Source organism: Pogona vitticeps, chromosome 11 (genome assembly GCF_051106095.1).
Source record: "Pogona vitticeps strain Pit_001003342236 chromosome 11, PviZW2.1, whole genome shotgun sequence".
Lineage (NCBI taxonomy): Eukaryota > Metazoa > Chordata > Lepidosauria > Squamata > Agamidae > Pogona > Pogona vitticeps.
This window is the reverse complement of record NC_135793.1, coordinates 191,127-203,250: the sequence shown is the minus strand read 5'-3', so window position 1 is coordinate 203,250 and position 12,124 is coordinate 191,127. Positions and strand designations below refer to the sequence as shown.

Here is a 12,124-nt window from a genome sequence, read left to right as displayed (position 1 = left end):
TGAAGCATTTATGAAGCACCCCGACACACCCATTGCACATGAGAAGGGCCAGCCTCAAGCCAGCTAACTAAGTCACAAGAGACCAGGACAGGATCCCCCGAATCACACAGGACACCACACACACACACACACACACACACACACAGGGAAGGAGGCCGTGAGTGAGCTAGGGAAGAGAGTGCAAGTGGGGGGGGCAGGGAAACAAACTGGGAGCCCCCTGCCCAAGTGCCCCTCCTCCTAAGCTCAGATCTGGCAGAGACAGTCCCAGGCCCCACAAAGAATGGCTTTCAGGGAGAGGCTCGAACAGCCCCCAGGACAGGCTCCCGCCTCTGAGCTCAGCCACTGGGCAGCCCGTCACATCAAGGGGTCCCAGAGTTACCTGATTTATTCCTTGGATGGGGGGAAGAGCCGGGAAGTCCCCGGAAAGCTCCCCATTCATGTCAGCCTTTGGCACAAAAGAGGGCTGAACAAACCCACACAAGGGCGGGCGGGCAGGAGGGCGGCCACACAAGCTCCGTCCCTTTGAAAAGGCCGGAGTTCATTACTTGTCGAGCCCATTTCAATGGGCTGGGGGGGGACACTCCTTTTCAAGGCCTGATCCATCACTCTGGAGACGGGGGGGGGGTTTAGGAGGAGCGAGGCCCCAGCCAGAAAGCCACACAGAGGGAGGGGCAGCCTGGCCTGCTTGCGGCTGCCAAGAGGGGGGGGGGCTAGTCAGGGCTTCTTCCATCCTCTGGCCCAGGAATCCAACACTGCTGTGGTTGCTCCAACCAAGGCCAAACCAAGAGGAGGAGGAGGAGGCAAGACGGTCCCCCCCCCCGGGATCCACCTGTGCAACCCACACCCGGTCAGAGATCCCCACCACCCTGACCGGTCAGGGAGCCCATGCCTCGGGCAGGCCAGGCACCTTCCTCAGCTCAGGCAGAGAAGCAGGGGCTGCTAAGAGGCCTCCCTCCCCCTCCCCCGATCCATCTCTCTCCTCCCTCACTCCATTGGACTATGAGTCCTCCCAAACCCCCAAGGAAGGGTTCCCCCCCCGTTCTCTCCCTAGGCAAGGGAAAGCAGACCCAGATCCTCCTCGCTGCTCATGAGCCAGGCTAAGCAGTCTGTTAAAACCTTTCCAGACCAACACGCACGCACACGCCTCCTGCCATTCCTTCCCCACCCAGAGTGGACCAAGGAGAAAACTCCCCAAAAGGCTCCAAGGCACCTGGTATTTTTCCACCAGGGTTTAAGTTCTTAAGCAGACGTTGGAGGCTGCTGGAAAAATGCACACTGTGAGTCAGGGCCAGGAGGGGCACAGGAGAAACAGAGTGAGGCCCTCAGCCGACTAAGCGATCCAACAGGAGCCGTTAAAGAGAAACAATTTGTAATACCATAATTATTATGCCGTTTCTCTGGACTCCTTCCCTGACATTCTGCTTAAAGCAACTAGACAAAAGTCTGGGCCCCTGTGGAGGAAACAGGCGCAATCTATGGGTCTTGCAGTCAAAAGCACTCTCCTCCCACCCCCACCCCCACCCCCGCCCCTGCCCCACCACACCTGAGGAGGAAGAGGAGACCAGAAGCCAGGCGCCCTCAGAGGCTTCTCCAGAGCCACTTGCTTTTCTGGGAGAGGCGGAAGCCCCAGGGGGCAAGCAGACCAGCCACCTCACGCTGGGCGTGTGGGGTGCCCCCATCCCTTCATCACCCAACCCATCGTGCCCCACATGTGGGCAGATGCCTCTGCTGACACGGACGTGGGCAATACTCCGGGGAGGGGAGGGAGCGCTCCTGCACAGCCACGGATCAGCATCCCCCCCTCCCTCACCTGCTGCCAAGGGGCCCTAGCCTTCGAGCCATCACCAGGAGGAGCGCACCTGCCCCTGCCCCTCTTTTATCAGGAGAACTTCTTTTAAGGCCCTTTTTTCAGGACTGAGTTTCTTCATCCCAAAGACCAAGATCGCGGACGAGGGAGCAAAAAGAACCGTAGGCAGGCAGGCAGGCAGGCAGGCTCGGCTCTGCTTTGGGCTTCAATGCTCACCAGGAACTCCCTGTCAGGGAGGTCAGCCGGAAAGGAAAATCAAGGGGCGACGACGTGCTCCCATAGCAGCCCCTTCCTATCCCAACAGCCGGAGACATCGCCCAGTTCAAGATGGGGCGGGGGGGGTGAGGGAAACAAGGGCCAGGCTTTCTCCTAAAGAGCCTGGGTCCCAGAAGAGGCTCACAGACTTCTTGAATCACCACCTTCTGTGGCGCAAGAACCACAGCCACCAAACACACAGGCTGCAACAGTCGGAGGTCAGTTTTGTGCAACAGCCGTGGGTGCAAAACGTGAGCCACATGCCCTTCCGCCCACCCCCCCACCCCAATATCTGGAGAGACACCAAGCTATGAGAGAGGCAGAAGGCAGCTCTTCTCCTCCCCCCCCCGCCCCCCCCCGCAGGGGCCAGGAAGGGCACCACTTGCAGGAAGGACCTCCTGAGAAGAAGCTTCTCTGGACTCTTGAAGGAAGGCGCGACAGTCTGCCTGCCTGCCTGCCAGCCTGCCTCCCCCTCGCGGGCAGCCGGGCCCACTACAGCCGGAGTGAACAAAGGAGCTGCACACAAGCGGCCTGGAAGCAGCCATGGCCCCAGCTGGCCTCTCCTTCCATGCAGCAGCACGCGGGCGCTCCTCACTCCGGGGCTCTGCCGGCCCAGAAAGCGACCTCTCCTTCTGGAAAAGGCAAGGGCGCCGCTCGCTCACAGCCCCCCCCCCAGCACACCTTCTCTCAAACACAGAGGCAGCAAGCCAGAGCTTCCCCCTTGAGAAAGGGCCCTTCGCTCAAGAGCTGGAACAAAGGGCTACGAAGCTTCCGCATCCGTGCGGTGTCTCCTGCCAGATTGGGCTGGCCTGCGACGACGCAAACATGGGGTGCATGCGAGGGGGTGGGGAGGTCCATGCAAATAAATAGCTGGAGGCCACCATGACTGGCACATGGCTGTGGAGGAAAGGCACAAGGGACGGGGGGGGGGGAGAGAGAGGGGGCAAGAGCAGAGGGATCAGCAGAGACATCTCAAACCCAAAGAGGAGAAAGAGGACAGAGGGAAGGGGAGATCTGGTGAGGCGAGTCCACCAGGACCTCTGTGTGTGTGTGTGTCTGTGTGCGCGCGCACACGCGCACACACGCACACACGTGCGCCATGGAGTGAAAACACTCACCCCATTTTTGGTCAGCCAAGTCGGATGAGCAGCTGGTCAACTCCACACAAGCCCATCGGCTACAAGGAAAACCTCTGGAAGCACCACCACAAAACGCAAAGGTGAACAAGGAGCGCTTGCAAAAGACATGCTTTGAAAACTGGGATATTGGGATGGGTCTGGAACCGGGTTCTCCCCAAGTGGATTCTGCAGGAATGGATGTCCAGATGGCAGCCGGCGGGTGGGTGGCTTAGCCCTCCCCCCTTCAGCATCCTGGTGGCAAAAGGGACATGGACCCTTCTGGTGTTCCAGCCAGGCAGGCCTCATCCAGAATGATTGTGGCCACCACCTCCCATTCCGAGGCCCACTTCTGAGACTGGGTACTACATCTGCCATGTTCACAGGAGACTGGGGGGGCGGCGGAGGTGAGCCTTCAGACATTATGGTTACAACTGCCCCCCACCCCCCCACCCCCCCAGCTGGCTTAGTCCTGAGACCCCTCTGCTGCTGGAGAAAGTCCATGGGACAGAAGCCGGCCAGCAGGCCTCCCTTCATATCCTCATCACGGAAAAGGAGGAGAAAAGGTCTGACTTCACTGCCTCGGCACCAGAGCCCAACCGTCAGCAAGTCAACCTCTGTTGGGAGCCAAGGAGCAGCAGGGGCCTCTCTCAGGCCCAGCGAGGGCTCCCCGCCACTCAGCCACACAGCCTCTTTTCCTGCCTGGCCTCTACGTGGCAAGGCCGGGAGTGAAAGGCAGAGCAGCCCCTTTTCTGTTTACTACGAAGGGCCTGGCCTTGACGGGGGTGAGATGGCTCCGTGGCTGGCAGGGCCCAGTTCTACTCTGACCTTTCGTGCAGCAGCAGCAGGAGCAGCATCTACAGGACGTAGAAGAAACAGAACAGGTTTGCAGGCAGGTACTGTATACTGCTCACTGGAAGGACAGATACTTTGGCCACCTCATGAGAAGAGAAGACTCCCTGGAAAAGACCTCAATGTTGGGAAAATGTGAGGGCAAGAGGAGAAGGGGACGACAGAGGATGAGATGGTTGGACAGGGTCATCAAAGTGACCAACATGAATCTGACCCAACTCCAGGAGGCAGGGGAAGACAGGAGGGCCTGGCGTGTGCTCTGGTCCATGAAGGGTCACGAAGAGGCGGACACGACTGAACGACTAAACAACAACAACTACTGCAAAAAGAATCAGTCCTCTGCCAACTTTGGCAACCTGAGTGCCAGGCATCTGACATCTAGTTCTGTTTCAATTAAAAATTAGTGGATTTTTTAGCTGGAGGGGGGCTGGAGAAAAAGAAAACCATGGCAGGAGCCTGCAAAACGAGACACCAGAACTGGAGAAAGTGAAGCTTTCTATCCCCTCCCATAACTCTAGAAACCCTGCTGGTGGTAGGGCAGGCGTGGGGTGGGTGTCCTGTGCCAAGAAGTGGCTGCCGCTCAGGAGAGACAAAAGGACGCCTTCAGACAACATACACCTGACTCAAGGAATGCACCAGGCAGGACTCAGCGATGGCTAAGAGCTTGGAGGGCTTTAAAAGGGAATTAAGACAAACCGGGCTGGGAGAAGAGGACAAGGAGAAGGCCTCCCTCCTGCAGCCGCCGCCGCCACCACCACGGCCGAACCTGCCCAGATAAGGAGAGCAGAGCTCCAAAACTTTGGGGTGAGGGCAGGGAGAGGGAGGAGCCCCTTCCTTCTCACTCACTCACTCACTCACTCACTCACTCACTCACTCACTCACTCACTCACTCACTCACTCACTCACTCACTCACTCACTCACTCACACACACACACACCAGGGCTACGAGGAGGAAGAAGATCCTCAAGGAGAGCCACACTTCCTCTGAGAGAGGCTGTTCAGGCCCATCTGGTCTGAAAACCAAAAAACACAAGAGTCCGTAGGGGCCGCTCCTCCCCTGAGGGCCTTCTCACCTGACCAAGAAAATCACAAGCCAAAGCACCTCACCCAGCGGCGGGCCAGCCTTAGTCCAAAAGCCTGAAGCACCTCACGGGATAAGTCAGCACGTAAGGCAGAGAGAGTTCTCCCAAGGAACTGCGTTCCCCCCCCCCGACATTTGTAGCAAATCTCATGACACATTTGGTGACAAAAAACTCAAATATCTTTGAATGAAATGAGAGCACAGACATTCTGCAGGAAGCATACCTCCAATTCGTGTGAAGCGTACCTCCAACTCATTCATACACAAGCCATGAATTCCAAATTTCATGTTAAAAAAGGTCAGCCGAACATTCAGCAAAAAGAAAAAGCAGCTCATCGCTGTGGCCTTCCTGGTGCTTGAAAGCTTCCAAAGCTAGAAGCAGTCGGCAGAGAACAGCCCTCGGCCTCCACCAAACTTCCCACATAGGCGCTCACCACCTCCATCCAAACCAGTCCTGAAAGACTCTCCGAAGGCACCTTGGGATGCGCCTGTGAAAGGCACACACACACACACACACACACACACACAGAGAGAGAGAGAGAGAGAGAGAGAGAGAGAGAGGGAGCATCCGAGCTCCTCCAGTGAGGACAAGGAGAGAACCAGCCACTCACAACCAGCAAAAAAACACCGCTCAGAAAAGGGGAAGTTTGGGAAAGTTTGTGGGGGCTGCCACCTTTCCCCCCCTCCCCGACCCCGCCCAGAAAGTTTAAGAACAAAGAGAATGGAGCCATTCATCAGGACCTCTGGCACAAGGTTCGGGTAATACATCAAGAATTCAGCCTGCGCTTGTTATGCTAACAGGGATTCTAAACACGACTAGACAAAGCGGAGAAGGAAAGGCGAGAGAGCCACAGCCCTGTGCCGTCCCCTTGGAAGGAGCTCCTGCTGGCTGCGAGAAAACATGCGCAGGAACAAACAACAAAACTCCAACATTTTGCAAGGAAACCCCATGGAATGTAACCCAGAGTCTACCCTCTCCCCACCAAGATCAAGATCTTTCAAGAAGCTCCAGTTTATTTCCATTTCAGGCCTAATTCAGTACCTTCAGGAAGGCAGAACCTCAACATGAGGTGGATTTTGCAATGTACACTTTGTTAGGAACGTTTCTCTTTGACAAGTGCTCCAAAACACAGCCCGCTAAGAAGTGTACTTTTCAGCAAAACAGCAAAAACATTCTCAATAAACCTCCAGTCTTTTGCTGCAGGACCCTCTGGAATGATGCTTCCTGGGAGCCTTCCTTTCAGAGGCACCTACCGGGGCTTGGCCAGACATGGGACAGGCCATAAGAGCCAACCGTGTGCTTCATAACATAAAGTAAACCTGGAAAAGGACAAGGGTCATTTGAAATGCTGAGTTAATTGAGTGCAAAGTATTTCAAGAATTGTTTCCAATTACTTCTCTCTGCAGCCTCAACAACAACAAAAATTAAATACTACAAAGGCAAGCAAAAAACATAAACAAAAACTGGAAAAGTCTTCTTTTTTAACATTGTTACAAAAATACACAGGAGATTAAATATACCACTGCTGCCTTGCTAAACAGCAATAGGCCACATTTAAATTCAAGATCTGAATGATAATGACCAGGGGAGAAAGGTTTTTTTCCTAACTGATATTTAGTCTGAGCCTGTGTCCCTTCCTTCACCAAGAGCAGCTTTAAAGTCAAGTGTCTTCCTTCCAGAAACAACTCAAGATTTGCTTCAGTGACATTTCTACAAAGGTATATTTCCTCACTTTACAGTGGACCCATGACTTACAGACGGCTTGACTTACAGACTTTTTGAGTTACAGACTTCTCTGGCCGCAAAATTTAGGTTTGACTTGCAGACTGAGATTTGACTTTACAGACCAGAAAAAAACCAAAATGGAACAAAAACGGTCTGTTACGGGATTAATCGGTTTTCAATGCACTGTAGGTCAATGGAGACTTGACTTACAGACTTTTTGACTTGAGAACCGCCTTCCAATACGGATTAAGTTCTCAAGTCAAGACCCCACTGTATTTGTAAAGAAGAAGCAGCTCTACAAATGCGGAGGAAGGAGAGAAGCAGAAATTATGAACCATGCAGAGCAACATTTGCAAGGCCATCAAGTCCAGAGTCTGACCCCATCTCAAACTAGCCCAGGAGGCGTCCTCAGCACCCTAATTCCAAACCTGACGGGCCAGACCTCGCTCCCAAGCACAACCTGTTTACCCAGCTAGGGAAGGACAGGTAAAAATGAAGCACCTTGGAGGAGGTGCTCCCAAAAGAAACACAAGGAGACATCATGGGTCCCAAAGGGCTCTTCCCCACGTAAAAGCTTCCCCAAGCAAAAGAGAAATGAGCCGAACTTAAGAAGCGGCAGCCAAAGCAGGATTGTTTTTTCATTAGCCCACAAAGCTCTTCCAGGAGCACCCCAAGGACTCTCAGGCTGAGGCATGCTTCCCACCTCAGTCAATTACGTTTCCTTTCTCTGCCCAACAAAGCCTGGGGAAGTATCAACACCTTTTTATTTGATCTGGTTGTTTTGGTATTTCCTAGTGAAACAAACCAACCCATCTACCTCTTTAGGAAATTCAGCAAAACCTACACTTCAGGCTTCCAGTGGAAGCTAGCAAATCTACCAACACAAGCTAGGCACCAGGACAGACAGACAGAGATGGATAGATGGAGAAGGTTAAGAGCCTCGTGGCGCAGTGGTTAAAACGCTGTACTGCAGCTAAAACTGTGCTCACGACCTGGGGTTCAAATCCCAGGTAGCCGGCTCAAGGTTGACTCAGCCTTCCATCCTTCCGAGGTCGGTAAAATGAGTACCCAGCTTGCTGGGGGGGGCAATGTGTAGCCTGTATAATTAAAATTGTAAACCGCCCGGAGAGTGCTTGTAGCACTATGGGGCGGTATATAAGTCCAATAAATAAATAAATAAATAAATAAAGGTTGTCCCCTCCGAAGGCTGAGGCAGAGCAGGTTGCAGGTCGGACAAACTTATGCCGGGATAGCTTTTGAAAAGCACCTACAAAAGCGAAGGTGGGTGCGCATTCTTCACCCAGCTGCTGGGGGAAGTGATTCTACAAGACCTCTAGGCATCTGAGCCTTCAAGGGTGCAGAACAGCACATGTAGAGGATCCGGACCTCCCAAGAGCCAGGCCAGAAGGAGGTCGAGGACACATAACGGGGTCTCTTCTGGAGAGGGCAAGTGGCCCCCAGTATTGCCTGGTTCTCTCCGTTGCTTTGTTCCCACATTGCCACCGAGTGGCAGCCAAAATGGAGCCAGGCGCTTGGAAAACGGAGAGGGCAGCTGCTGAGAAGGCAAAAGGGGCCAACAAGTCTTGTCCAGGGAAGGGGGGACAAAAGTGGCTTCTTCCCCTCCAAATAAGCAGAGGGCGGGCAAGGAAGGCCACAGCTTAGAACAATTTGGGGTCGTTTAGAGTGACACAGCCGGGAAGGTGGGTCACAGCACAGGCCCCACCAGTTCCCTGACTCCAGAACAGCTAAAATGGTGTCCGGAAGGTCAATTCCCAGCCACCTCTTCCGGAGAAGCGCCATCTGCAAAGGACGCAAACCAGCAGAGAGGCTCCCTTGCACCCTCTCCGCTTTCCGAGAGGGAAAGCAGCATCCTCCTCGGCCAGCACTCCTGACTCACTGGGGAGGCCCTCACCAAGAGGACAACGCTCTCGTCCACAACTGCACCCTGACTGCGAGAGAAGGGCCTAACAAGCACCACCACCGGGAACTCGGCATTAATGCCACATTAATCCAAAACCTGGATCAGACACGAGACAGAAAATACCATACTGTGTCCCACCCATCTGCTGTGCAGGGCAGATCTTACTGGCGAGGAGCCCCAGAAGAGCAGAGGACTGGGGCCCACCAGGAAAGATTGCCTGAAGACTGCTGGCAATAAGTTTTCTCAGACCCCCCCCCCAGCACATTTTCTGTTGCTTCTTCAAAGTTTGCCACCCCCTCCCAGACCCCTGCAGTGAATACTGTAATTCCTTCCTAAGAAGTGGCTCCAGTGATAGGTACATCTTTTAAACATGTCTTCACTGGCACACTCAGCGTTGCCATGTTGATGGAACAAAGATCCCTCTTCCCAATTAGCTATGGCAGGGATTGTTTTTCTCTCTCTCCCCCCCCCCCCTTGAGGTGGCTTAGAAAGGGGAGCGACTGTTTTGTGTTTCCCTCCCTCTGGTGGGCCCACCCCTTCCCAAGAGAGGCGAAACCAAAGGCCTGTTTGAAAGGAAACATAGATTTACAAGATACAGCCGGGGGAAGCCAATGTCTCAAAACATCCTGACTCTAATCTGTCCCCAAATGGCTGCTGCTAATTAGAACTCCAAGAAGGAAGCAAACATATTGGAAAACTTTTACTTTCCCAGCTGATAGTCAGCTTTGAAAGAAAGAAAGAAATCCCAGTTGACTGATATTTCTAAACTTAGTACCCAGTCAGGTCTGGGATTGTGCTTTGTTTACTGGACACCAGGAGAGCATCCGCCGTCCAAAAGCGGGTCTGAAGAGATTCAAGGAAGCCGCCGCCTGGTGCTCCCAGCAAAAGGTAGGCCAGTAGTTTAGAAGCTTAGGTAAGCTTTGCCACCAGTATAAGGATGGAGGAAGGTCACTGGTGTTTGACCTCTCCCAACACCACCAACAGGCACCTTTGCCCCACCAGGGAGACCTTTAAGAAATACAGATCGACTTCTCCGCCACCAGGCTGAGGCGCCTACTCACAGACCTGCCTGCCTTCCTGCCCTACTGGCTATGCACCTCAAAGGAATCGGCGTTCTTCCTCTACACCCTGGAATACTCTTACCAGGACTCAACAAAGAGATGGTTCCGCCACCCGATTTTACAGCTCACGTGAGGGCCAAAAGAAAATGAGTGGACTGACTCTTTGCACTCCGAAATTACCCATTCCCACATCAGCAGAAGGAAAAGAAACCGCCGCGGCCCCAAAGCGCCCGGGGCGTCGTCCAGAGGCCCTTCTTCTGGCTTCTGAAACCGGGCAAAAGCAGCCGAACTGGGCGCAACCGGCCGGGAACTTCCCCGGCGCTCCGGGCCGAGTGAGCACGAAGGGCGAGGCAGGCGGGCGGGCGGGCGGGCGGGCAGGCGGCGGCGGCTCTCTCCTCGACAAAGCTTTCCCCAAAAGCAGTCAGCCCACCAGCCGCCGCTCCTCCAAAGCTATTCCCAGCCCAGGCGGGTCCCGACCACTTCCCTCGAGCCGAGCCCCCCTCCCGGCACCCGGAGGCGCAGCCCGAGGCTACCTGCGCCGGCAGGCGACGGAGGCTGCGAGGGCCTTCCCGCCCCCGGGAGCCGCCCCGCTCCACGCCCGGCGGCCCCACGGCAGATCCAGGAAGCGCCCGGCCGAGGAAGGGCAGCTCGAGGGCCCCGGCCACCCGCCTGGGGCCACTCCCGGGTACCCCTGCCGCCGCCGCCCCCCCCGCGCCTGGAGACCCCGGTCCGCGTCCAGACGAAGCGGGGGCTCCCGGGGGGCCGCCGCGTTGGCAAGCCTCGAAGGAGCAGGAGGCTGCGGGGCGCGGAGACGCCCTGGCCCAGGAAGACCAGCCTCGCAGCCCCGCCGCTGCCCGGGGGAAGAGAGGCAGCACAGCCCGGGACCCTCCGGAGCCCCAGCAACGGGCGCGCAGCCGCACCTACACGCGCCGCGCCGTCCCCGTTCCGGGCGCCCGGGCAGCCTCTCTGCCGGCCAGGCGGCCCCCTCCCGGCCCCGGCGGTCCTCCCTCGCCGAGCCCAGGAATGCCCGCCCGGGCAGCCTATTTTTAACAGCGCCCAACGCAGGCAGGCAGGCAGGCAGGCAGGCGAGCGGCTAAATATAGCGGCCGCCTCCGCCAAGCTCCGGCGAGGCCGCCGCGGCCCAGGGAGCTCCGGGGCGACGTCGGTGCACACCGGCCGCCGCTTCCCTTCCCCTCCCCTCCCCTCCCTTGAGCAGGCCGGGTCGGCGCCAGGGGCTCTCCGGGCTGGGCAGGGGGCTCTCCTCTCATCCCGCTCCGGCGCGAAAGGCGGCCCCGAGCCGAAGCAGCGACGACACCGGGCACCCCGGTGGCCAGAGGGACGGGACGGGTCGGAGGCGCGGCCGGTGGCCCCTCCGACCCGAGGCCGGCGCACCGAGAGCCCCGCGGGTGTCGGCGCGAGGCGTCCGGCGGGCAAGCGGGCGAGCGAGCGAACAAGCGAGTCGGCCGGGCACGTACTTGGGGTTGGCGGCGCTCCAGGAGACGGGCTCCAGGTTCTTGGCGAGGAGCGGCGGCGCCAGCCGGCACAGGGCGAGCAGCAGCCCCACCAGCCCCCGGCAGCAGCGCAGGCAGCAGTCGGGGCGCCCCGCCGGCCGGCCCATCCTCCGGCCCCCCGACGCCGCCTCGCCGCTGCCGCCGCCTGGCTGGCCGGCCCTGCGCGGCGGCACCGGCGCCTCCTTCCCGGCCGGCGGGCGCTCCTCCTCCTCCTCGGGGAACAACAACGGGGTCGGCGTCGGCGGCGTCGGTTAATCCACTCCGCGGGCAGAATCCACCCTTCCCTCCGCTTCCTCCTCCGGCGTCTTCCTCACGGGACTCCCATGGCAGCGGTCGGCGCCGACGACCCTCCGGGCGGGCGGGCAGAAGGGATCAGCGCCCCGCGCCGGCTCGCCCCGGCGGCTCCCCTTTCCGCCGCTCCTCCTCCTGCTGCTCAGACGGGGGACGCCGCCGCCGCCGCCCCTTCCCTTCGTCTCTTCCTTCGCGCGGCTCCTTCCCGGGTCGTCGTTGCAGCAGCAGCTCCGGATCCTCCTCCTCCTCCTCCTCCTCCTCCTGCTCCTGCCTGGGCGCCCCGTCCGTCCGTCCCTCCGCCCGCCTCGCTCGTCCTCCCCGCCCGGAGGCCGCCCAAGCCCGACGCGTCCTCTCCGGCGCCCAGATTCACACTGGGCGGCCTCGGCCCCGGCGCGCGCCCTACTCCCCGCGCAGGCAATCGCCGCGGACAGCCCCGGCCCGGCGGCCAATGGCAGCGCAGCGCCGAGGGGTCCTCGCGGGCCGGCCGCCCTGCCGCTGCGCCG

The 12,124-nt window shown here is 57.8% G+C and overlaps 1 protein-coding gene across 1 annotated transcript in view; it reads right to left on the bottom strand.

Annotated features, from left to right (window-relative positions):
• The window catches only part of EFNB1 (ephrin B1), a 51,758-nt gene extending 39,693 nt beyond the window's left edge, over nucleotides 1–12,065 (bottom strand). Inside the window, exon 1 of the mRNA XM_072981354.2 lies at nucleotides 11,295–12,065. Within this exon, the coding sequence (XP_072837455.2) occupies nucleotides 11,295–11,437 (143 nt within the window). The 5' untranslated portion in view covers nucleotides 11,438–12,065. The remainder of the gene's footprint in view (nucleotides 1–11,294) is intronic.
• Nucleotides 12,066–12,124: the final 59 nt, after the last annotated feature.